This window comes from Pyrgilauda ruficollis, unplaced genomic scaffold (genome assembly GCF_017590135.1).
Source record: "Pyrgilauda ruficollis isolate IOZ18807 unplaced genomic scaffold, ASM1759013v1 scaffold105, whole genome shotgun sequence".
Lineage (NCBI taxonomy): Eukaryota > Metazoa > Chordata > Aves > Passeriformes > Passeridae > Pyrgilauda > Pyrgilauda ruficollis.
The window spans coordinates 1070358-1097773 of record NW_024508656.1 but is presented as its reverse complement, the minus strand read 5'-3'; the positions used below and the strand labels follow the sequence as shown (position 1 = coordinate 1097773).

The 27416-nt window shown below is 41.3% G+C and overlaps 1 protein-coding gene across 5 annotated transcripts; it reads right to left on the bottom strand.

Moving 5' to 3' along the window:
- Positions 1–728: 728 nt before the first annotated feature.
- Positions 729–27389, bottom strand: MATR3 (matrin 3). Of its 5 annotated transcripts, none has more exons than XM_041470496.1 (15): positions 27315–27389; positions 18589–19670; positions 14226–14287; positions 13610–13651; positions 13238–13341; positions 12056–12108; positions 11458–11583; positions 10731–10856; positions 10374–10544; positions 9047–9178; positions 6791–6834; positions 5922–6312; positions 3954–4347; positions 3255–3376; positions 729–1786 (listed from the first exon to the last, which is right to left on the bottom strand). In XM_041470496.1, the coding sequence occupies exons 2-15, from the start codon at positions 19477–19479 to the stop codon at positions 1736–1738; spliced, it is 2709 nt and encodes a 902-aa protein (XP_041326430.1). In that variant the 5' UTR covers positions 19480–19670; positions 27315–27389; the 3' UTR covers positions 729–1735. The 5 variants fall into 5 exon arrangements, with proteins under 5 accessions (XP_041326430.1, XP_041326420.1, XP_041326457.1 ...); XM_041470486.1 differs by lacking the exon at positions 27315–27389 and adding an exon at positions 26955–27305; XM_041470523.1 differs by lacking the exon at positions 18589–19670 and having other exon boundaries at positions 27315–27371.
- Positions 27390–27416: the final 27 nt, after the last annotated feature.

Genomic DNA, 27416 nt, shown 5'->3' with positions numbered 1-27416 from the left:
AACATCACTTTGCATACTAATGAGTGTCGTGTACAGAGCAGTAACTGCTCTCTGTACAGGGATGAGTCACTGCATGGTAAAACTTTAATTTGGATGTGCTGTTTCAACAAACCCTGCACTGGAGCTGCTCCTCAGCACTTCTCCCCTCTCCAGGCCCCACAGAACCTGCTGCCCTCACTGGAGGTAGCTCAAGCTCTGTGAGGGACTGCACCCCCTCAGGTGAGGGTGCAACACAAAGTCACAGCTGGAAAAACAAGTTCTTAAGGCTTGACTTGCAAACAACACAAAGTCCTGTGTCTGCTGGGTGTGTCTGCTTAACGAAGGAGTTACAACTTCATCAACACTCAGCCTCCTGCATGCCAAACCCCTCGCAAGCCCCAGATCCTCACTCATGGAGGCTCAGGCTGGAAGAATGGGCCCCAGTATGTTTTGTCTGCATGAATGGGATGTGGCTTCAGCTTTGATGAGAACACCCCAAAACTCCAGAAATAAAAGTGTCGGCAGACTATACCTACCAGGGTTTTAACAAGTGATATTTTAATTTGTTTGGAAATGCAAGAGGGTTTAGGGAAGAGAAAGAAGAGTTATGCAGGAAGCTGCTGAAGCAAAGGTGTTATAAACATGCACATTTTAAAAAGAGAGCTCGAGTTTTGATGTGGTGATGTGACACAGGATAGAGAGTTCAGCAGAAACACTGGTTAACATGCCAAACATCTATAACAAATCACTGTGGTCTAGCTTTGTTTATTGGGAATCACTTTAGTAACCTGAAGTCACAAATAAGCAGTAAATAACAAAAACTACAGATAAACACAGGTTACACATGCAAATTCCTGTTCACATCTCACATGTGCAGGTACATTAAGTGCACAGTTCTAAAGAGTCTTGACAAAACCAGATTTTAACAAAAAATGGTGTTAAAATGCAGGTATGAAAACTTCCATGTGAAGAATATAAAGATACCTTTGTCCCTTTTAGGACTCCAATGCTGCTTTTGATATACCAGAGATGTACGACAGCGACGAGATTCAAGTAAAAGCAGGAAGAGCTCGAGGAAATAATACTGGTCAGAGAATGGGCATTTACTTCTCACTAAAATACACGGAATAGCTGAATAGGAAAGTCTAGCAAGAGCTTAGAAAAAAAAATCACAAAGTTGTAAAGCTGACTAATCACTAATTTCCCTATTTGCTATAGATAACAGCAGTGACATTAAAAGAAACTGCAATTCAACACTTAAAAATGCAACTTACATTTAACGACTTTTCCAAAAGTGAAATGCAATGACAGCCTTACACTCAAAATTAAACAGCTGCTAGGCTCAGACCAAAATACGGAATGTTCTAGATAAAATAAAAATACAGTATTACTTTTCATTTTTTATTCAGAATGGAACTGAAAGACAATTTCTGAAGCTTGAAAGTAGTAAATTTCATTTAAACGCAGTTTTCTTCTCATAGATGAGCTTTCCACAAGGGTGCAAGATTTCTTTTTCTGTAATAGCTTGAAGTGTCAAATGAAAGGTTGTTGCCATTCTCACATTAAGAACAAACTGTTGTCATTAACTTAACTGCATATGCTTTTTGCTACAACATTTAACACATGAACAGACCTATAATGCCTACTGTATCTCACTAAAACAAAAAAGAATACAGTATTTCCATCTACTACTTGTACTGCTTTTAAAAAAGATTAACATTAAAAACAAAGCCACGTTTTCCTTACATCCTTCTTTTTAACCTTCTTTCTTTTGCCTGAAGTCTTCTGCCATTTTATCCAGAATTTTCTGTTGAAAGAAAGCAGTTATATTGGGGATATATTTAAAGAGTTTCTCACAGGCACAACATAAAAGAACAGAAACATAAATCAAATTTCCAAGTTTAAAATCTGTGAGCATCAATTGCAATTGCAAAGATCCTAACTAACAAGGCTGGCACTTCTCCCCGTCCCGGAGTGGAGCTCTCCTTGGCAAGCCAAGGGAATTCCTTCCCCTTTTGTCATGGACTTGTGACATGACTGAGCCACTTACCTGGGTGGAATCTGCCCTCTACAGAGGCAGGGACACAGTATCTCCCCTCCCCAGAGAAGGGTTAATTTAGAGGAATTTGGTACCACTTTGATGACATTTGGCAGCAACATCAATTCACCTATTTAATTTTCCCAGCTCTCCAAGCAGACTCCCAGCTCCAATCAAGTGCCAGTGTGAAACAGAAGCTGCATTTCCCCCTTCCCTCCCCAATTCCAAACCCCACCACAGTCACACAATCACCCACAAAACAGCTCACTGATCATTTCTGCCACAGAAAAAACAGAACAAATAATGTTTCATTCAAGTAACAAACCTCACAAATTGGCACTTTTCCCCCCTTCCCATTTTACATCAAGGCTTTAATGTCCCATAAGCAGGTACCTCAATGGAAAAAATAAAAAAAAGAAAAAAACACTATGGTGATGGATGAGGTGGATTTTTTTCCTACAAGATCCTGCATAGGAACTGATTTTCTGATCTACTCCTTCACAGTGTTGTTTGGTGACAATTTTTATGCCATCTGCCTTCCTGGGCCCTCTGTTTATTTAGGGGTTCCCCGTTACTGCAAGAAGGCAAATGTTTAAATTATGAGGTGCCACATTCTCCTTCTCTGTGGAGCTCCTGGGGTTTGCTTTCAGCCTCAGGGATCAACTGCCCTGAAATGCATTAATGTGACACTGCAGGACTATCAGAATTCCTTTGGGATTGCCTTTCCTGGAGGTCATGTTTGCAGCTCACAGTATGAGGTTACAGCAGCAGCATTGTCACTCATGCCATGCAATCATGTGATACCTCATCCAGTCAGAAAATGGAAAAGTGCTCACAAAATCAGAAGTTGCAAAGATTTTTGCTTTTTTAAACATATAAAACTTCATCTTAAGCAATGTTGACTGGTTGAAAACACTCTCAAAGGGACAACTGGAAGGGATCTGGGCCATCTGCATTTACTCTGCATCACTACTTCTAAGCCTGGCCTTATTCCAATTGGAATTCCCTCTTTAATCCAAATTTACAAGATAAAAAATGCTGGAGCCACTCTTTAAACTGTGCATTTTGCATATTATTTTCACAAGATGATGTTTTGGAGAGGTCTATCTAGAGTTAAAGTTATTGAGAAAGCCAATTTCCACTGCCTGAAAGGTATTTGTATTCTCAGTCCGGTCTCGTTGAGCTCTATTCCCCAGAAAGAATCAAGCCATTTAAAATGAACAAGTTTTTGCCTTACCTTCAACTTTTGATAATGAGGAAGGCTGCTGCAATGGGTCTTTTTTGCAACATCTTCATTTGTGTAGAACAGGGAACACAATTTGCAATAAAACCCTGTTTTGGGTACCACATAATTCACACCTAGAGGAGTAAACACCACAAAATAAACTAAGAGATCTACTCTACATCATTTCTTTTAATGTCATTTCAGCTAAATCTTAAAACCATAATTCACTTTACATTAAAAGCTGCTTTATCTTTAAAAGTCTCTGATTTAGTTTAGTCAAGCAGGGGCCTAATAGTAACTAAGTATGTGCAGGTTTTGGGTTTTTTTATATTTAAAAATTCACCTTTCAGATTAAGGGTTAATTTTATTGGGTCCTTCAAGAACTCACAATGTCTTGTGATCAGTTTTGGAGTATTTAATATGACTCTGAACTATTATCACTGTTGTGCTTTGTGCTAGCAATTGAATTTGTGTTGCTAAAAGATACCTCTGTCAATTTCTGCCTAAGGAAAGGGTTATGAAAAACGCTATGAAAATAAGGAAAAAAGAAAATACTGGGTTTAGGGCAGGAGTGAAGAAGGGGGAGGAGGGGGAAGCCCTAAAATGAAAGGCTATGGGGCAATGTATTGCCAAAAATAAAAGTCAGATGAAATGAGAAATGCTATTGTGATGCACAGAGACATTTTGGAAAAGAAATGGAAACAGCCTTACCAACAGGAATGTTTGGCTGGTATGGCCCAATCCTAAACTCATCTGGGACAAGAGGTTTCTCCAGAACACTCTTTGTTTCCTGCTCGCCCTGGGGGTCTGTGTTTTCCTGGGTGCTTTTCTCAGTATCCTGTGCTGTCGTAGCATCAGAAGCTTCAACACTTTCAGCCTTGGCGCTCTCTTCGCTTTTTGTTCCGTTTTCTAACGTTTCACTCTCCTGCTCTGGCTCCTCAATCTTGTCCACCTTGATCTCTGCCAGGCTGTCCTCGCTCTTGCCCGCAGCCTTGGCTGCCAGCCCGGACTTGCGCAGCTTCTGGTGGTCGGAGTCCTCCTCGTCGCCCACCTCGTCCAGGGTGACGAAGCCCTCCATGCTGCGTGGGAAGCCGCCCACATAGCGCTGCGGGGACAACGGGGCCGTGTCAGCTCAGCCTGAGTGCTCCCTTCAAAGCCCCCTCAGCTGCACAGCACAAATACGTGCTCCAGACTCCTCCTACGAGAGCTGCCTCGCTCACTCAAACTGTTACTCAAGATTTAACCAGCTCTTTTTGTATCCCACTGCCCCAGAATCAAGGACTCCCTTTCACAATGATTTTTTTTTTGCATCAGGAATGGCCATTGTTTCACCACAGCAACATAATTTCAACTTAAGAACAGAGCCAAAACCACTTAAATTCTCAAGATGAAAGTATTTTAACATGAGTACCTTAAGTGAAAGTAATTTTGGAGTGCACCAATTTTGTTTCTATTTGAAAATCCCATAAGAGCCTTGAATTCATGGCCTGAATAGAAGGCAAAACCTTACCAGAACTATTCTGTCCCCACTAATGGTATGAAAGTTCATAAAAAAGAATTAAAAGCTCTTTTCAACCAGTAGAAAGCTTAGAGCATCCACATTAAAACAATCACTAGAACAGAAACAAAACCCAACCCAAACCCACCAACCACCCAAACTGGGAAAGCCTCTGAAAATCCAGGTTTTGTTAGAAGAGGGACTGTCTAAATTCAGAATTTTTGGAAATGCTCCTGCTGATATGGAAGTATCACTATTCCACATACTTAACAGGACTGAGGCAGCATTAGCTTTGTGAATGTAGGTCTTCAAAGGAGTGAAGTCTGGCTTTGAAGCAGTTTGTCACAGCCAATGCCAACATAGCAATAAGGAACACTAAGAAAACTGGGAAATGCCATTTGCATGGCCAGTATTCATCTCAGCACTGTTAACCAGGTTCCTGACAAGGATCCCCCAAAATTGAGATCCATGCATATCTCATTAATTAATTAGGTACATGCCTTTCTTGCAAAACAACAATCCAAGTCAACAAATTACTGCAACTTTGCACACTACTGCACAGAACTGAGTATGATTAACAAAGCAGGTACGATATAAAACCCACGAGAGTGTGGGATGATGTGGTGAGAAAAAGGGAAGTCACAGCAAGTAGCCTGTGACTGGAAACATCTTGAAAGCAATTCTTGTCTTTCTCCAGTGGGCAAGGGGCCCTGGCTAACTGCAGATGGCCCTACCTGCCCCTCAGTGTAAGGTGTAGCTGTACATCCAATTCTGTCCAAGCCCAGATTAGCCTCAAGCCCCCAGTACATTATTTTTTGAACATGCTTTCTGGGCTCAAGGGTAAATACAGTTTGCTGAGAAACTGCTCAGAAGAACACAGTTCCTGGTTAAGTATTAATCAAAAAAGGGTGAAAAGCAAGCAAATCCCCAGAAAGCAACAAGGATAAAAGACCACAAATTAAAGGCTTCTGTCAAAAGAGAATCAGGGCTTTTTAACTGAATCCATGGGCAAGTTCCACCCAGTGAGATCTTCCACTTTCTTCACAGGAGCTTTAACACCTGCTCCTTTCCAGACAGGAGTTTTAAAGACCCACAGAGGAAGGTCTGCACCAGAATGTACATGGTGTGCTACCTAAGTTAGACTGGGCTTCCCTCACTCAGCAGCTCACTGTGTGAGTTACCTTTTTAAGCTTTTTCTTGGCTCCTGGAGTGACTGCAACATTCCCCTCTGTTTTTACAGCTGCATCATCAGGTGTGTCCTTTTTTTCTTCAGTAGCCACATCAGCTAAATTGGCAACATCTGCATCCTCTCCTGCTGAGCTGCCACTTTCTAACAGTGCTGCTGCCTCCTCCTCATCCACCAGCAGCTCATCTTCAGACTCCAGGAGTAAACTGGGCTCATCTTGCTCTGTCTGTTCCCCACTTTTGGCACCTGAAGGCTCAGCAGCATCCTCCTGTTTCTCCTCTTTCGCTTTTTCCTCTGTATTGCCACTTTCAGGTTTCTGAGCAGGTTCTGTTTTGGACTTCTTATCACTGGGAGAATCTTTGCTGTCTGGGGAATATGTTCTCTTTCTGTAAAGGACAAAGAACATTGCTGCTTGTAAACCTGGAGAGAGTCCAGAAATTACTAAAGAAAAATATCAGATTTTTTTAGATAAGTCTGGAAACTATTATGTTTCAGTTTAGAAAATGGAAAGCCGATGGAAATCCTGAAGGACATGATTCTTCAAACATACAAAATGCTGCTCCAAGGAGAAATTATCCTTACAAGACACGACAACTGTTTGTATGTTTAAATTGCAGGAAGGCAAGGCTAATTAGGGACTGCAAAGGATTTCCTTAGGAGACTGAAGAGGCTGTGAAATCTCCATTGTTAGAGGAAGAGGGTGGGTAGCATATTTGAAACAGTTAATCTCTGGGCACAACCTCCAGCCATTTGATCTCAAAGCTTGCCTGACTCTTTTCTATTGTTTCTATACTCTGAATAAGTTATTTTCACTATTTTCATATTTCCCTTAAACAACATCATGCTTTAACAATAGGAAATTACCTGGTTTTATCCTTTTTCAGCAGTTCAACTCCTTTGTTGGGAATCTAAAATAAAATTTAAAAAAATCTGTGAGTCACAGCAGAGTATGACTTACACAAGTGCTGTAGCATTAATGAAGACCAGAATCCACTCCAGCCAAGTGCTTCCAGCTACATTAACCCCCAGGAACTCTGTCTATGCCACCCACCAACTGATCAGTAAACCTTTATCTCAAGTCAGACAGGACCTGACCAACCTAGAAATTCCCTGCCTTTATTCATAGTAATTATTTAATACAAAACAAATGGGACATCCTGCTCCAAAAAATTCACATACAGTTCCTGGCTTGTTTATGAACCAGCAGCATGTAATGCAGGCACTGGCACAGATCAGTCCTAAGCTGTACTTTTCTCCACCATTAGTGGAATACCTTTAGCAGACTTCCATCACTTCACCTGTTTATGAAGTACTGAACAGGAAATGTCACTTGTAGGCAGTAACAAGGAAATCTATTCAAATTGCCACTAAGTGCTCATTTTGCTGCACTACCATGTGCATCAGTAAGATTTCTTCATGCTCCACAACAACGCTGATGTTTCTAGGAGACAGCCTGACAGTTCAGATTGCTCCTGCTTTCATTATCACAGGACTTCATTATTATCACCACAGAATATTCTGAGTTGGAAGGGACCCATAGGGATCATCAAGTCCAGATCTTCAGTGAATGGCCCAAAGGGGCTGAACCCACAACCTTGGCATTTATCAGCACCATGCTCTGACCTGTAGTTATGATATTTTATTACAAATCCTTTCCTAGGATTTTTCCCCTCCTGAGGAGCTGAGAGCCTCAGGAAAGAAATGTAAACAATAACTATCTGCTGCTGTGGAATGCTACAGGTGCATCTTCCATTGATCCATAAGAGATTGTTTTCAACTGATGACCAATCACAGTCCCCTGTGCCAAGGCTGTGAACAGTCACAAGATTTTGTTATGCATTCTATTCTATTCTTGTTCTTTGTAACCTTCTGATCTCTCTATTCTCTCTGTTCTTTTAGTACAGTTTTAATGTAGCATTTTAGTAAAACATTTAACATAATAAATCAACCTTCTGAATGGAGTCAAACCTTGTGTCTCCATACACAGAAAATTCATCACAACACTGACCAGCTGACCTCTTCTCAGTTTTGTACCTACTGTCCTAGTCCAATGAAGAAACACCGATAATTGCATGAATGTTACCCTGGTGTTATGTAAAAAAACCCTTCAGTCAACCTATTATCACCACAGAATATTCTGAGTTGGAAGGGACCCATAGGGATCATCAAGTCCAGATCTTCAGTGAATGGCCCAAAGGGGCTGAACCCACAACCTTGGCATTTATCAGCACCATGCTCTGACCTGTAGTTATGATATTTTATTACAAATCCTTTCCTAGGATTTTTCCCCTCCTGAGGAGCTGAGAGCCTCAGGAAAGAAATGTGAACAATAACTATCTGCTGCTGTGGAATGCTACAGGTGCATCTTCCATTGATCCATAGAGATTGTTTTCTACTGATGACCAATCACAGCCACTTGTGTCAAGGCTGTGAACAGTCACAAGATTTTGTTATGCATTCTATTCTATTCTTGTTCTTTGTAACCTTCTGATCTCTCTATTCTCTCTGTTCTTTTAGTACAGTTTTAATGTAGCATTTTAGTAAAACATTTAACATAATAAATCAACCTTCTGAATGGAGTCAAACCTTGTGTCTCCATACACAGAAAATTCATCACAACACTGACCAGCTGACCTCTTCTCAGTTTTGTACCTACTGTCCTAGTCCAATGAAGAAACACCGATAATTGCATGAATGTTACCCTGGTGTTATGTAAAAAAACCCTTCAGTCAACCTTTCCCTCCTTTATATGAGCTGCACAGGCAGAGGTGCAGTTCTAATACATTTAAAGTTTTCACAAACCTTCTTCATTTTCAAAGACAAAGGGAAAAAAAGATCCCACATTAGAGAATGGTCTAAATGGAGTAATTTTAATTAAAATCTATATAATTTACTCTAAAATCTGAATTATAGTAACTGTTTGTGGTTTGTTTAATCTGAAAGGAATATTCTTTAACTTGTCCTCCTAATACCACCACTCGTGCCAAGTAACTGCACTCAAGGAGCCAGAAAATATTAAAGCCAACTGCTCAGTTCTACATGCAACATTGAATTTTCAATAAGCAATGGCTGTCATCTACTTCCCTTTACATATTCAACTACAGTTAAAGAAATCCTTACCCTTAACACCAGTTTCTTGTACTTTTCAGATAAATCCACTTTCACACATCTGCCTTGGAACCAAAGCGCTTTGTTGGCACAATGCTCAACCATGGCCAAAGCATCTTCTCTGGTCTCCATCTCAATAAAGGCCTGAAAAGATTAAAACACACAATAAAAAGGACTCTGAAACACTTTTCCAGGCAGTGATTTAACTTAAGAAATATTCATTTCCAAATACTGAAACAAAATCATGAGGTTCAACTATACCCATCCTCACCAAACACCTGAACATTTACCCAAGTGCTTTACAAATCCCAGCTTTTCCATTCCGAGCATCTGTCCCAGAGACAGTTCTGAAATTAAACAGGCATTTAAATAATCTGCCAAAAAAGTCATCATAAAGTAAAATATGATTTAAATAAAAAAAGTATCAGGACAATGAAACTCTTATTTAGTGCTTATGTACCTGGGAATTTCAGGGGAGTTGTGAGACTACCTCAGTATTTTATTTTTGGTTTTTGAGAGAAGGCTGAAACAGAAAGGCAGCAACTGCTGCTCTTCCAGCTTTGTGAGGAGGTCTCACAAGGCTGCTGAATGAGCTTTAAACACACACATCTGGGTTGGAGTATCCTTGCCAAAAAATTGAAAGCTGTTTCAGCAGCCAACTTAGGCAGCAAGCAATTTTATTTTTCCAGTGAAATAAGGTCAGGGACTTCCTAGGGGGTCACACAATACTTCAGTAATTTTTCACTTCTCAAGTGTGGCATTAGGGGATTCAGGCACCCATCTCTTTGTAAAAGCAGTAGAACTTCCTTTTTTTACTCAAGGGAGCAATGAACTGGGACAGTAAAGCTTAAAAAAATAGAGCTAAATAGTTTAAACTCCTGTATACTTATAGAAATCTTGCATTGCCCTATACACATGCAATGGTCTGTCTTCAAACCTTTCTTTTCTAAGCTAAAAAAGCACAGCAGAACTGCTTTTGTTTAAAGAATGAAAAATAAAGGGTAAATAAAGAAACATGCTTTAACAGTGGAATATATTTGTGTTTCACAGGTAATGGTTTTTCAGCCCTAAGAAAACAATTGCAAGGCTCCACGAAATCTGCATCATCCAATAATTAAACCTCCATGCTGAAATATATTTTTTCTGTTTTTAAAGCAGCTCATATTCCAGAGACCTCTCACAGGAAGCTCCAAAGCAAACCCCCAACCTAGACATACCCTGAGCCATTTCCAAGCCTATGCCAGAGCACAAAGTCCACACATGCCCCAGCTGAAGGTGTCATTTCTTCCCAACTAACACCCCCCTCCAAGCCGTGCCCTAGGGGCTCCCCTGCAGTCACCTGGCTTTTCATTCTCATGAGGATGTAGTTCTTGATCTTCCCGTAGGGCTCGGCCAGTTTGAGCACGGCGTTGTCAGAGTAGCCCGAGTGGGGCAAGTTGCTCAGGTGGATCACACGACCAAGTTCTGGTTTTGGTGGTTCAGTCTTTTGGTCAGGTTTACCCTCAGGTTTCTTAGATTAAAAGGCAAAGACATTTTTTAAGACCTATGTATAAAATATACAAGGGTGACTGTCCCTTGATTAATCTGATGTACTGAAAAGTACAGAAATTAGGAGTAACTTAAATGCTGCAGCCTCATAACACTGACTGCCCCAGATTAAAATAAGGCAATGTTAAAAAAAGCTGAAGTGTTTTACCTTTATTCTCTTGTATTTCTGTGACAAGTGGACTCTGACTGGTTTACCAAACACCAGGGCAGGTGTTGTTGAATAATACTCCACTGCAGCCTGGGCATCTTCAGTGGTTGACATTTCAATAAATGCCTGAAATCATACAAAATCAAATTAAGTGCTGCTCTTTCAGGAATCTAATTCTGTTTCAAATTTTCAAGCTCTTCCATGCTTCCTTTTAAAAATAACTGCATCAGAAATGAAAACTGCTTTTTGGTTACAACGTGAACTGACCTGCAGAGCTTGGCAGATACTTTATTTAGGTGCACAAACAGAACTATTTTGTTTGTTTACATTCCACCCAGATTTGAATTCAAAACATTCAATTGCTTCCTCCTTTTTCCACTTCTGTGGTATTGCTTTTTTTCACACTTCAAAATAAGACACACTCCAGAATACAAACTTAAGATCAAAAAAGTTTTCAGATAGTTTTCAAACAAGAGCAGAATGTGGTGTTGTTAAGAAAGCAATGAACAACCAACCAGGAGGATTTTTCAATATTTAAGTGAAAATGCGGTAGTGCAGCATGTCTGGAAACACACTCCTCCTTTCCCACATGGCCCTGATGATAGATGTGGCATCTCAGTGGGTGGCTGAGCAAATCCTTTTCCAAAAACAAAGCTCAGACAGTGACAGGAAGCCGACCAGACACACCAGCCAGCCCCAGCAGCAGTGCCCTGGGACCCAACCTTACCTCATTGATTTTGTTTAGAATCAGGTGATTTGTGATTATCCCAAAGGGTTCAACGAGCTGAAGCAGCTGGTATCTCAGGTTCTTTCCCCTCTGGAAATCCATGATGTGCACAACTCTGCTTGTTTCCTGTTGAACACAAAGCATGTGCACACAGCATGAGAAAACCTGAGCACCAGCAAAGCCAAAGTCTGCCAAGGCTCTGCTCTACTGGTGTAACTGTTTAAATTTTTAATCACTATTTTTATCTATCTTCACTAGTGACCAAAACACGCATCCAGAAAAGGCACAGAATTTCTACGGATTTCCAGAGCAAGATGCCTGCCGTGCCAAAGCTGCCTTTCCTTAAGTTCACTTCCCACAGCTTCATCATGAAGAGAACATTTAAAGAAGTTCTGTACAGTTTTGGAATAAAAATTTTGTAGCGTACTCAACACAAACTCCCAATCTCATGCCAAAGCTTCAGTACTTTTACACTAATTCTAAAATCTCACTTCTAAAGACAATAAATTCATTAAACAAACAAAATCCACAACTTAAGAAAACAGAAAAATTATACAACAAAAATGTGAGTTAAAACAAAAAAAAATTCAATACTAACCACTCTGCCCTTCTGCATGTGTCTGGGTCCTTGCATATTTCCATTTCCAGCTCCTTTAAGAAATTAAAAGAATGAACAAGCTTAGCTCAACCTGTAAGACTGGGATTAACATGTCTCATCATGAGTTCTGAAAAGGTATGTCACTTGTAATAGCAGAATGAGATCAAGTTCTAAAAACTAAAAAGGCTTTTTATTTATTTCAGAGCTCTTGTAATGTGAGGTCCTCATTCCTGCTCCTTCTCTTCACTCTAACGTTAGAGAAAGAGCTGCATTTATTGCTGACCAGGAACAGCAGAGAGTAAGCACAGCCCATTGGAAAAAAAAATATCTCTTGTTTTAAACAAGATTTGCCAGAAGAAAACATCTCTGTACACAAAGGGTATGAGATTTCTTTATCTAAGACACTCTTTATACAATTGAGGGTTTAGGTTCTAAAACATCACCAATTCAATCACAATACCATAAAAAAATCCAAAAAACCAAACACAAACAAAACCCCCTTTCAAATAGTTTGGCCTACAGTTAAATTTGAGATATTTTGAAAAATTAACGGTGCTATTTTAATGTAATAAAGTATGAGTGCATCTATCATCTAAAAAGTGTCTAAAATACTTGCACTCTGTCAGGATAGCTAGGTAAATTAATCAGCTTTGCTCTTTTAGTCATTTGAACTATCTAAAAGGTAGGAAGTAAGAGCATCAGGCAAGAATCTGATTCTTAGCCTCCTTTCCTGAGAGGAAGAGGCTTGCATCATCCATCTTCCCACTTCTCACTTCTATTCCAATTTATTTCTCATATTCACTTGAAAATAGGAGGAAAAAACACTTAGGACATTGAATTCTTACCAGAAAACTCCACCAACATGTAGCTACTCAGAAGACAGATAGAAAAATCTCCTACATAGGAAAAAAAATATCCAGGTGCTCAACACATGTTGATTAATCTCAGTTAAAAACCACCAGCCATAGGGAGTTGGCAGCTGGCAAAAAGGTGAAGTGTGGGAACACAGTACCAGTCCTTAGTCCCACCACAGCCAAAGCATTTTAGCTCCAGTGCTGAGAAAAACATTTTTCTTTGTTGTTTTAGAACACCAGTGACAAATTTAAACAAGAGTAAAAAAAAACCCACAAAAAACCTAGCTAAAAATTAAGCCTGGTGAAGGTAGGTGCCTGTTGAGGTTACCTCTGGGCCCAACAGGAGGTCCTCCAAGGTGGAATGGAGGTGGTGGTGGTCCCAAAATTCCTGGTGCAGGGTTTGTAGATTGTTGCAACATAAAGGGATCACCCCTAGAAAGAGGAGAAAACACACTGTCATTTTAAGCCAAGAAACTGTGAAGCTTTCATTCACAAAACACCCTAATTTCTGCAGAGCTTCTATGCACACAACTCAGGCTACTTTTACTTCTGCCCTTCAGCTGGAAAACAAAGGGAGGAATCCATTTGAACCAAAGGAAATGTGTTGTTTCACATAAAAAGTTAGGAACTCCCTCTGCTTCAAATAAACAATTTCAAATAAACAATTTTAATAAATACTTCAAAATTAATTACTACTTACATTCCATGTCCTGAATCACTGTCAGGATTCCATTCTGGGTATCTTAAAAGAAACAAAATTAAAAGAAAATGTAAGAAACATGCAATCTCCTCTAGCTGTGTAACACAAGCAGCAATACCTGGAGGTGTAACACAGGTGCATCACAGGCAACACTCCAGGCCCACTGCCAGAGCCATGAGCAGCACTGACAGAAATGCTGCTCTTCAGGACAAACTCCCTACTCTGTTTGCAGAACTGCTGGCTTTACAACAAAAATGTACAAGTGGTATCAGTAACTACAATTACAACAGATTCTCAACTGCTAAGTTCCAGCTGTTACATATACATCAGCAGGATTCCAAAGCTATGAACCAGGATCCCTTTTTGTCCTGAAGATGCTCCAAGTTGCTTTTATTCCCTAGAAGGCACAGTAAGTTTTCTAAACCTGCTCTGTGCAACAGTTATTTAAAATCAGGGAGCATCTCGAGCTGGAAAGGACCCACAAGGATGATCCAGTCCAACTCCTGGCCCTGCACAGGACACCCAGGAATGGCAGGCTGTGCCTGAGTGCTGTCCCAGGCCGGTGCTGTGCCCAGGCTGAGCCCTCCTCCCCAGTTACTGTACTTTCAGTTCATACATTTCAAGCAGCAGCTGACAGCGGCGGCTGTGAGTCGCTCCATTGATGTGATGGTTCCACTCCTGCAGCAAAGTAAACAAGGCACAATTAGCAGCCACACAAGGCAGTCCTTCCCACAAAGTCATGGCCTACAGCAGTGTCTTCTCTGCTATGATGCAGTTTCGCAGATCCATAGAGAATGGAATCTGTTGGTGGTGCTTTGAGGAGACACTGACACTGAACCTACCTCTTCTCTGCTAACCTGGCTGAAAAGGTGTCTGATGGGAATGGGGCTGCTCCTGCCTCAGAGTGCAATGCTCCCTGGAAAACTCCAGCCCAGGCACAGAGGGCCAATGGCAGCCTTTGGAACGGAAGGCTGTTTGTATGTCTTCAGGCATTGCAGAATTTCCTCTACTCTGCTTCATTCCTCAGATTTCTACAGATTAATATGAAGGAAACACTCCAATTTTTAGAACCATAAAGAGGCCAAGAAATTGCACGGAATTCAGAAAGGAAAGACTAAAAGAAGCCTAAGTGCATAGCTAGGACAAACTACAAATATACAGGTGAATATAAAATATATCACTACTCAAGGGGAATAATAAAGGAAAAAAGCCGCTCTAAACCAAGATGTTACAAAGGAGAAATAATGAAATTGAACCAATTCATCCAGGTAAAACTCCTCCTGGTTCTGGTTTTAGTACTAGAAAGAAATGAGGGATTTCTACTTTTTCTCTGCAGACCATTTGAACTACAAAGGCAGTTACTTATTTTAGTGCCTGATTTCTGTATCTTTATATTCTTACAAGTAAGAGCACAAATCTGTGTTTTATTCACATTTGTAAAATGACAAAAACTCTGGAGTTTCCCTGCTGCACATCTGGGAGCCACAGCCTGACCTTCACTCTGCTGCTCCTCAGGGAAGAAAAGGACCAGCAGAGATAAACACAGGGGGGAGAGTCATCCAAGAACCTTGGGGCTGAAGGTTTTCTCCAACTGAAGGTTTTTTCTTATCAGCCACATTTTCAACTATGAACACAAAGTGCACTGGCAACTGCTTTATGTGGCTCTTGTTAAATGTCTGCTTCTGCTCAGCACCCACAAAGGACTTTTGCCTAATCCCTTATCTTTCCAAATTTTTGGTCTCTGCCACACTACAGCCATCCTGCATACAATGAGACATTCCCAAGGCTCACTGTAGTGTTTCCTTATGTTAAATGCCTATCCTGCACTTCCTACAAAGGAGAAAAATCTGAATTTAAAGTCTCTCATAAAGTACTACAATATTACTCCATGATGCTCCTGACATGGAGCAAGATGAAGTCATCCCTTTTATCAAGATGTAAAATGAGAGCACCACTTTTTCTTGTTAACTGCACAAGATGTAGGCTCTGCAACTATAAATAGGCTGGCAATTAGGACAAAAAAATACCCACAAAAAAAAAAAGTCTATGAACCATTCAATATGAAGTTTCTTCAGTTCAACACCTGCTAACAAGTGTTAGCATTACACTCTAGAAAATAGTCCTCTAAACCCCAAACCCCTCTAGATTCGGGGGCACAGTCAGTAAAGCCTCAGTGGCTGGCTCCACCAGACATAACATACTTTGAACCTGTCTCAGCACAAAACTGATGTAGAAGTTACCTGCAAACTAGAGGCAAAGTTTGGGAGATTTAATTCTCATTCAAATGCTTTTAAATTGGAAAAAAAGGGAGATGTGATTGTAACTTCAGATTTTTCTTCTCCCCCAGGGAACAATGGTAGCTCATCTACATTAACTTTTTATTACACAATTCTTGATCTGGATTCCCTTTGCCGCCTGCACCCATCTGGAAGCATTCCTTCCCCAGGGTTTTGGGGCACCAGATTATTTGTATTTACAGGAACTCATTAACACAAAGGCCCCAAGCTGAGCGAGAGAAAACCTGAACCGAGTTTCTGAAAACCCAGATTCCCCTTTGGCTCGGTTGATGAAAGCCAGAGGACACTCTGTTCCTCAGAAAATGAGGCCACACTCGAGCACCTAATTTTAGCCCGCCCTCTCCCAGGGTCACAGCCAGGTTCTCCCTCTGAGATGTACCAGGTTCAAGCGTTTCACCTCCAAATTCATCTGCTCAGGTTGCATCAGCCTTTGTCTCTGGCAGGAAAACAATCTCTCCATGTCTAGCACCTCATTCCCTGATAAAGGGATCAGGAGTGACAAAATGCCTGCCTGAAGTAACTGGGGCACAATTTACTTCACAGAAAATAAACCTGGTCTTAAAATATGCACACATCAAATTAAAGAAGCAATTAAGAACATCACTAAAAAAAAAACTAGAAGACCACTCGGCCAATTTAAGTTACACTAAGGATGTTTAACACCTTGCTTGCATTTAAAATACACATAGCTTGATCAAACACTTTCAAAAATCATCGATATTTTTATTTGGAGGTGGGGAAAATGAGATTTTGTTACTACAGTAATAAACTGACATAGTCCCAGCTATGAAAAGCATTCCCTTTCTGCTTTCCATACATTTCGGTTCAAATCAGATTATTTTAAAAGTTATGTTTTACTTGATTTGATTTTGTGGAAGACACAAAATAAGGAATTCTGAAATGGTTGGGTATGCAAAGCAGAGGAAAGAAGGAGAGAAAGAGAAAAATTCTTGTGGTGACATGATTTCTGAAATCAGAAATAAAGCCCCAACTTGGGTCATAAGAACCAGATGATCCAACCACAAGTATTTTATTGTGTACTACCAGTTTTAAAGTCAAAGTATATTCCTAAAAAGAAAAAAAGTTTTGTATGTTACAGAAGAGGTCAGTCACTTAGGTTATGCTGTTAAAAGAATTTGGTATTTCTCATACCTGGAAAGGTATTTCCATGAGGATATCCTTTCATTAGATCTGCACTCCATAGCACACTAACAGCCATGAGCCTTTAAAATAAAGAGCTAGAAAGACCCCTACTTACAGGATTACTGGTTGCCATCTTCAAGGGCCTCAGAAGTTAATGTTTTCAATCTAACCAAGTGAAGTCCTTTTACAGAACTGAGCATGGCAGCTAAACTGTTAACACTTAAAACTTTAGTGAAAATAAACGTCAAATACAGGAGACAAGAAACCTGGATTACTGTATTTTATATCAAAAGTAATTAAAGCAACACAAGTTCATAAACTGTCAGATCACGTGGAGCCATACAGCGTGTGCTTTAGAACTGGTTTGATCCTTTCCTTGCAGGGACAGAATGATTCTTGTGTTTCAAAAAGATCAGATGTACAGAACAGCACTTTCTGAGAGGTAACTGTAAAGAAATGGTTAGTAACAGCAATTCCACATTGTATCAATTTTACAGTAATAGCACGTATTATGTTTTCAATTGAAGGCCTTCAAGCTAATTAGCCACTAATTGTGACAAGAGGGGCACTGTATTAGCCAATTAGCCAATTAAATTGCCTAGTATACTGGAAATCAGCAAGATGAGTACATTGGAAAAGGTGAACGTGAGAAGGCTCTGAAAACACCATCTGAATCATGCTGAGTAACCTGCTCCCTTTGCAGAGCTGCACTAGGCATGGATAACTAAGAGGGAAGTTTCAGCATCACCGAACACACCGAAGAGCCACTCTACTCGTGAGCCAAGTAAAGAACACTACTAGGAACACAGAGCAGGGTACTGCAACAGCAGACTGATTGCTCGGAGAGTCTACAGGGATAGATGCAACATGTGACAATAAAAAGTGAGTCTGAAGTGTTCTAAGAAAGTTGTGAAAAAGGGAGAAAAATGACGACAAATTTCAGCCATAGTATGAGATAGAGTGTTAAAGTGAAATTAAAAAGGCAAGAATGAGCTAATCTAAAACGTGGTTTTTACTTTTGCAAATAACTTCCAGGGCTCTACATTAACTCTTTCCCTCTGGACAGGGAAAAAGCAGAACTGTGCAAGAATGCATCTTAACTACATATAAATCCGCAATCAAGACAGATGTGGAGGAGAGCTGAAACTAGCTTCCGGAATGGCACAGTAGATACACTGCAAAAAACCCCCAAACCAACAAAAAAATACCAAAACCCACCCCAAAACTGCTTGAATGCCAGATGTTTGTGGTTAAGAGAACATGTAGATGTAAAATATAAACAAGATATCCCAGTAGATGATAGCTGTTTGACTTGAAGTTAAGCAATCTGGGCAAATAAAATACATTAATGTAAAGCCCTGGTTTACAATGTTTGTCAACAATTACCTTGCAAATACACCAAGTGCCTTTTTCACTCTCAAACCAACTTTCAGATCATTTCAAAAGCAACCAGGCCATAGAAATAATTAATGAAATAGGTAAAAACAGAACAGATACTACAACGTAAAGGAAAATAGAAGTATCTGGTGCATAACTCACCTTATTAGAATGAACTGGCATATCACATATAGAGCACAGATGGGGATAACCCTTCGGTAAGAATCCATGGAAGTCTTCAATATTGCTATTTGGAGGAGCACCTCTCTTTTTCTCAAAGAGAGATCTCTCGGGACCAGGACCACGACCCATTCTGTCATACTCACTGTCAAATTTATGATAGTTATGCGAAGTCTCACCATAAAAAGATTCATCCCTACACCTTTCTCCATCTCTCAATCTGTCATCTTCATAATCCATTCTGTCATAATAACCAGATTCTTGAGAACGACTTCCATGGTCATAGTCAACCACTGGGTTGAGACTAGGACCACGATCATCAAAGCTATCTCTTCTAAAATGCCTTTTTTCTTCCCAATCATCCCTAGGTACTCTGTATGGTGGTTCCCGTGTGGATGATCTGCCATCTCTACCATAACCTTCTTCAGCTCTCCTCCTTTTAAGTTGTAGAAGGATCTGAGGCAAGTTTTCAGGAGTGATCTTGTCCTCGGGATAGCGACTCAGTTCATCTAAGTCTCTAGCAGACAGACCAAAGCTGGCCAAAATGTTTGTGGCCTGGTCTGCATCTCCACGGTGCTGAGAAGACAAAGGGAGCGGACCTCTACTTCCAATGTTAAATATAGACTGTAAATTATGGGAAGAGGTACTACCAGAAGACAGTGCACTATGAGATCCTTGTTGGTTCAATGAAGAACTCATTCCAAGATTCATTAAGCTAGCAAGGCGTGCAGTACCCTGGTTCATCCTTCCAAGAGATGCTGGCATATTTAAAGACTGGGTAGCAGCAGCAAGAAGGCCTATTCCTGCAGAGAGGTCACGCCCATGACCTTGTGAATCCCTACTCAGAGATGACTGCTGGAATGACTTGGACATTGTAGAACTAGAGCTTGTCTACTTTATGGATCAAAAAATTTTTTTGTTTAGTTTTTTTTTTTTTTTAAGATGGCTGCAAAGAGAGCTCACACTAGAAAGCTAGGCAAACTTCACTTCAAAAATGGTAACGCCAAGAAAGAGGATCAATAATGACTGCAGATCTTCTTCAAGCTGAGAAACACCAGACAATTCTGTAGAAAAACAAGCAGTTTTAGTCATAAATCCCTTTAAACAGATGCAGTTTTAAACTTATGCATCATGTTGAGCTAAAAAAACATTAAAGATCTCAATCTTACAAGGCTTTTATCACATCACAGATTCAAGAGGTACCCAGAACCTACATATATTATTGCAGATAAAAATACAGTAGTGTTTCCTATACATACTACGCTTCTTCCACAAAAACCTACTTTCACACCGAAGAAAAGTGAATTTCAGAAGTTTGCGATGTCTGAAAGCATCTATAAAGTTTACTGACATGTCAGCCTTGATCTCTGGTTAATGGCTTTGTTCATACCCTACATTACTGTACTGTGTCTGTGAGAAGACCACAAAAAACTTAGGTCCATAGAATCCAAGATGACTTTGGCATATATCACATATTTGAAAATGAAACCTCTACCACCACAGAACAGGACGAAAGGAAGTTAAAAGTAACTGAAGTTTGGGCAAAAAGTTTCTGCTATAAGATCTGTAAATAAGACCAAACATAATATTAAGTCTTTATGCAGTAAAATTCCAATTACTGATGTGAAGACAGATGTGAACGAGAAAAACAAGTTTTACATTTTGCAGGAAGTAAACAAGACCTCTTGTTCCAATTGCAGTTACACTGCTAACAGCATTTCTGAAGGGATTCTTTACTCTTTACATGGCAGCTATGACACCAGCCTGTATTCTCAGACCTCAAACTAAACAAGGTCAGGCTTAGTGCTGGGATGGGAGACCCAAGAAAAACCCTGCTCCTGCAGGAAGAGACCCCAGTGAGTCAGGAGATGGCACCACATCCCAGCGGCACTGCTGGCCTGGGGCTGGCACTGACACTGTGATCACCTGTGGGAGTTAAAGATCCTAAAACACTGCTCACAAGAGAGAGGTGACTCTTTAGTGTCCCACTAAAATAATAACCTAGCACTCAAATATTTGGTTCAACTGTGTTTACACAAAGTTCTAACTAAATAGTCTATCAATATCCATAGCATGCTGCAATGAATAAATTTCATAAAATGTTTTTTTCAGGGCAGAGCAGAAATAACTGTAATACTTCACCCCATCCTCCTCCAGCCTTGGGACAGATACACAAAGTTTAAAGTAATCCAACACATGTGAAAATATTCCAGCAGGAATAATCTGCTCTTGGGCCCCCGACGCTGCAAAGCCCTTTCCAGCGTGGGCAGAGCAGCTCTGCTTCTCCAGCACTGCCACCGAGGAGCACATCAGACACAGAATCACTGAGAAACGAAACAAGCACAGGATGCACAGCTGCAAATGAAGTCAGCTCCCAAGAGAACAGGTACGTTTGGGGAGGAATGGAAAGGACAAAACAAAAGCAAGGACTTTTCCTTGAAGAGACCAGCTCTGCAGAAGGCAATGGCTCTTGGACTGGAAAGAGAAGGAAAAAGGTCAAGGTTAGAGATCTCTAGCCCCACTGCCTGCTCAATACACAGCCTGTTCCAACAGCGCACAAAGCTGAAAACCACTTGGGTTTTTTTTCTCTATAGCACCATTTAGGTTAAAAAAAAAAAAAAAGAAAAAAAAAAAGAGGATTCCCTGAAAAATACACAAAGCACACATAACTCACACAACTCTATCTCTGCAAAAGTAACTCCTTTACACAATTTGCTACATAATCTGTTATCAATGCATCTAAGCTCATTTCAGCTACATTTTTAAGATTCAAATACACTGGAGTCACTAAAAAGAAGCTCAACTGTATGACATTTGTTAATAATAAGAGATTGAGAAACATGAGGATGAAAATAAGCTTGAAAGTTTTGAGGCAGAAGACAGAAAAACACTGCAGAAAGCTTCAGAGGAAAACAGCAACACAAGAACACAGGGGGAGCATACCAGGTGAATTCTAAGGGAGATGTCCCAGAGAAGGGGGCCACACTGGAGGACACTTGAACAGAAAGCACTGAAGAACTATATTATAAAAATCAAGACTCTTCAGAGTTCAGAGAGGAACTCTAATATTCAGCTGGGTACCATGCTTTTATCTTACATTCATTTATTATTATTCAAAGTACTTTTATGACAATTTTACAAGCTAATCCTTACTCATTTAATTGTTACACATAAATTTTCTCCTAGTTCATTCACACACTCTCAGAATGGTCTGAAGCTGAACTTACTGGGTTCTTCATAAAATCAGGTATTCCAGAGGGCTCTCTGAGTCTGACCAGCAGCAATTCCACAGATACCCCTGTGGTCAGGACAGGCTCGCTGTGTCCTGCTGTTAGTGCAAGGATCCACACTATTCAAGTTTTCACTAAATCAGGAAAGTTCTCTACTTTTCAGAAACACCCTTTATTTTTTATTTGAACAAATGCTCCCTAATCTTCTTGTCGCAGCTGTCAACTGGCAGTTCACTGTGTGCTGCTGCAGAGATTAGCAGGGAACAAAACCCATGGCAGCCCGGCCTGGCAGGACCAGGGCTACAGGACCTGATGGCACCATGCTGAGACCCCACTCTAGAGCTTTACAAAACCACACCCAGCTCCTGCAGCTGCAAACACCCAGGGAAGGGGCAAAGGGAAAATAAAAATAGGAAAGATGGGAGAATAACCAAGACAAAGACACAGAGAGGGACAATCTTATGGAAAAGCATGAAGTGCGACAGTAAGACAAGTGTATGATGAAGACACAGCACAAGCTGGCAATTGGTGCTAGTCAGGAAACGCCCTACATACAATTAGGTACTTGAGTACTTCAATTAATGAGTTTGAATATCCTCAAAAACCCACTATTTATCACATCACTCATTGTTCAAAGGCTGCTGCACTCCACTTCTAACCAACCCCATCCTTTAAGACAACGGAAGGAGGTGGGGGAAGAGCCCTACCCTCACACCAAAGATGTTTAACTTCCACAGGGTCAGGTTTAATGTGATCCTAAGGCAGCACTTCCTGTGCTGATGATTCCATGCCGTATCTGATAGGGACAGGTTCCCATGGAGCAGGGCCAGCTTTTGAGAGAGGGTGCCATCAACTGAGTCACAGCAACAAGATGGGCAGAACTGAACAGAGCTGCCTCGAGACCCAGACACGAGTTAGTTCAAAGTGTTATGCTACTTGTTCTCCATGTAATTTCAGCTAATTGGGAACAGACAGGCTTTCAGATACACCTTTTTTTAAGATTTGTGGGCAGAAATTTGGCCATTATTAAGATTTGAAAATATATAACATCAAGCAATCTTGAAATAAGTTCAAAGTCAAAATGTTATTAGATTTCCAGACAAATGCAGACAATGAAAACCATTTGTATCTACAAGTTGCAAAAGAGTATTCTATAAAGGTAGACAACAAAAATAAGGAATTTGAATCCTACAGAGTACACTGTTGTCAAACAGAGCCCAAAATGAGGCTGATTTTCAAACACTATGAAGGTTTTTCTCTTAGTGTAAATCTGAGCATATCTTTCCAATAAAGCTTATGAACTCTTGCTCCAATATTACGTTTGACCTGAGAACAGTTTAATTCAGTGAATTTTTGGAATATATTGATCATGCTGAACACAATAACCTCAGCTTGCCACCTTTCATGGAACACAAATAGGCTGAAAATAAGTCCCCAGCTCCCTATTCCTTCTGCCACTCCCAGGGGGTTTTAACCTATGCAAAGTTACTGTAATTTTAATGTTGATCTTATTCTTAGAAGAACTCATCTTTTACCCACTCCTATTCCACTATTTACAGAAAAAAAGTCTGTTTTCACTTTCTAGTCAGTTTCACTTTCACTTCAAAACACATTGAATTAGAACAAAAATTCAGTTATGGTAAAAACATGAAATTATCCACAAACTGAAAAACACACCCTGATTTTGTAACAACACAATGCTTTTGCAGACCATACACCCTTGGGAAAAAAGTACCATAGAAGTTTTTGGAAGTCTGCTCTTTGGATAAACATCTATACGTCTTCCTCTTCCTCTCTTACACATCGTACTTGGTGTGGCAATCCCTTCTGCCATGGGAGAATTCTTCTGCTCCTTGGCAAAACTGGCTCCAGCACATCATGGCAAAAAGGGCTACTGAGAGAAGAGATCTGGAATTTGGACATGCAGCCCTCCTATGCTGCTCTGAGAATTAATGGTAGCAAAACAAGAACTTGCAAGGAAATTAGAAGCAGATGTTATCTAGTTGCTGAATGACCAAGTACAATGGATCTCAAATCCAAGGGATTAACTTTTGGACAATACAGAAAAGGCCACTGTATTGTCCAAAGGCAAAGGAGGAATTGCCCAGCTGCCTTACAGAAATGCAGATTCTTGCTCATTTCAGCTCCCAATACTCAGAGTGGTTATTTAATACTGCTTTTCCACATGCAAGAAAAGCACTCATCTTGTTCAAGCCACCTCAAAGGTCATGCCCTTCATGAAACTTCAGGAGCACCTGGCACAGGGGACTCACACTTTTTCTGGGCACAGATTAACCAGTCTGCTTCAGGCACAACAACTGGAGGAGTTTCAGTTCTTAGGATTATGTTTCTCTTCATCCCAGGGACTTCCTTGATCAGAGAAACACAAAATAATCTGAGAGTTGAAGTGACTGTAACAGAGGATTGCTTCAGAACAGGGAAGTGTGACATCTGAACAGGCATATTTACAAATGGGGAATTAAAATTATTGGTTTAGCAATCAAGAATCTTAAAAGAACTTACAGTTTTCAACATCCAAATGCAAAGAGGAACACAAAAGAGGTTGGTTTCCTATTTCTGCTCATTATATAATTTAATATATTCAACCAGCCCTCTTTTGTAAGAGGTGCATTTATTTCTTTATAGAAACAGAAGTAGAAAAAAGATTCAAGAACAGTAAAGAAGGCAAAACCCACTTATTTTTTAAAGGGAAAGGAGTAACACCCAGAAAACAAAAGTTAACTGCTGTCACTGAGGTGACCACACCACAAACACCTATATGGCTTCCAGCCATTCCTTTCTACTGCATTCAATGCCAGGGACACCTTCAGAGCCCCCACTCTCCAGTAAGACAGAAGCACATAGGTTCTTGCAGTTCCAAAAAAGCCACTAACAAAGGGGGCTCTGCCCAAAGCAGTGTCTCTGTGGAATGCTGTGGGATTGCACTGGGAAGCATCAGCAATACAACTGTGTCCCTGTGCACAGCAAGGACACAATCCTCCTTCATTCCCAGCAGGTGTGGGGACCAACAGCTCCTCAGACACCAAAATCTTGACACCAACACCAGAACAAACCACAGACCAATTTTTACCATTAAAAAAAAAAAATAAAAGGAAAAACCTCACACAGAACAGTTCTGTGTTCTTATCTGGCAACCTGAATTTCCATCTGCCTCGAGGCATTTCCAGGGCTGGGATAAAATCCTGGTCTTTCCCAGCTGAAATCCTGCTTGAAGTTGCAAGAAGTATTCTAGCTGGAGAGAAAAATCAAAGAACTGTTTCACTGGTTCAGTGCTCAAAATAAAAACCCTTTTGTTGAAATTACGACTGCACAATATGGTACTTAAACACTCACAAACTAAATGAGTTCAGAAATATCATTTAATATTTGCTTTTGTTTTCAAGACTTGTTGACTCAGAAAGCTGATAAAGAAAGGAAGCAGCATTGAAAAAAACCACTCATAAATTGACAAACTGAATTGAAATCATTTCATTGCAGCTCTGCTTCATTGCAGTTTCTCCCCCAGATTTGCTGAGCCACCAAGAAGCCTGTTGAGTATTACATTATAAAATACCTTTGTATTCACCAAATCTCTCAGCAGAGACACGTGCAAGTCACAGCAAAGGGCAGCACACAGCTTTTCTTAATTTCTCACCCAATTAATGAGTGTTTTTATTTAAGTGCAGTTTATTCCGGAATAAACCAAGTGGTTATAATATAACAGCTATACAAAACTTCAGTCTGGACCCCAAACACTGACTCTATTAATCCCCTCTTTTTAATTGATTTTCAGTTTTTATCTTTAGGAACACGGATATCCGCATTTTAAGGACATGTTTAGGTTTTTCTCTGGGGTTCTTTTCCCATAATTTATTTCCAGGATGTATGTAACACCAAGTGCACAATGCAAAAGTACAAACACTGGCTTATCACTTCACAAACACATCCAAGGTCTGAGTGCCAGTATCCTCACTAAGAATTCAGTAATGAATCATTTTGGGAAGTTTTTTATAAAATTCAAGACAGAAGTTCACTAATTTCTTGGGCATACAATAAAAATGTTAGTACGTTCCACTACATTGTTATAAACGCAATTTGCCGTTTTAGCACATTGAAAACTTGAAATACTAAAGTTTCAAATATGAGAAGATTAAATCACTGGATCAATAGATTCTTTGTAAAGAAGCTCCTGAAAATGTACCCTTTTCTTTTCCCCATGAAAACTACACAGACTGCTTTAAGAAACTTACATTTGCGACCAGAGCTGCTCCCTACTTATCTGACTCCAGGAATCAGGACCACCTACAGTTCAAAAAACCTGAAGAATTTAAGGCTGAGTAAAAAGAATAAAGATCATTCAGCAGTTTGAACCACTATTAGATACTTTTTTCCCAAAGGTCTGCATAGCGGAAAGAAAAACAGCCACACATTCGGAATCTGAGGGATGGTTCAGCTTTCTTTCAACAGCGTAAATGCCTCATTTATCATTTAACAAAGCAGTATTTCAGGCTCCCAGAAAGTTCTTTTCAACTTCTGGATGTTTTCAGAATAGGTGAACTTTGTATCTCATTACTCTGACTCTGGAAGCACAGTGTGTACATTAAAGAAACGGCACGTTATCAATCCACCACAGGAAGAAAAAAAAAACACCCCCGCAGGTTGATTTGTAAGCACAGCCTGAATTATATGAAAGTGAAACTGAGTAGAAAGAGGGGTCAAACGGCTGCCTGCACTGTCAGGATTCTTGTTGCTCAATTCATTAATTCTTAAGACCAGATAGGCATCAAAACCCGCAGTTTTAGAATCTAACGGCCTTTAGACAGTTAAGGAAGGAGGGAGGAACAAGGCCGCCTGCGAGGCCGCGGCTGGCGCCAGCAGCGCTGGCAGGGCGCAGGGGAGAGCTGCAGGCAGCGGGAAGCGCGGTGGAGCTGGGTCACAGCTGCAGCGCCGAGGGGCCGAGCGGGAGCCGCTGTCCCCGGGCGCGGGGGACGGCGGCGGGGGTCGGGGCTTTGTTCGAGCCCGGCGCGCCCGCAGTTCCGACTGGCGGCGGGCGGGGGCGCCCCGGGGGCCGCCGGACCCCGAGATGGCGGCGGGCCGGGGGCGCGGCGCCGCTCCTACCTGCGGGCCGGCAGGGACGGAACGCGGCGGCGGCGCCTCCCGCTCGGTGCGGCGCCAGCGGCGGGGGAAGGGGACGGACGGACGGACAGCGGGACTGAGGGAGGGAGGGAGAGAGGGACTGGGGCGGCTGCGCGAGCCCCGCGCGCGCTTCGCCGCGCTCGCGAGAGCACGCCCGCCCGCTGCCCGCCTGCTCACGTGCCCGGCGGCGGCCGCCCCGTTCGGCTCCGGTATCACCGGTGAGTCCGCGCCGCTCCCGCCGCTGGCCGGGACCGCCCGCCCCGCCCGCCGTGAGGGATGTGGGATGGGGACGGGGAGGAGGCGCAGCCGGTACGGCTCTCGCGAGAGGTGGGGACCGCTCACCGTGCTCTCGCGAGAGCGCCGCTGCACCGCGCGCCACCAGCCCGCCGCCCGCGCTCCGCTCATTGTCCGCGCTCCCGCGGGGCAACATGGGAAGGCGCGGGG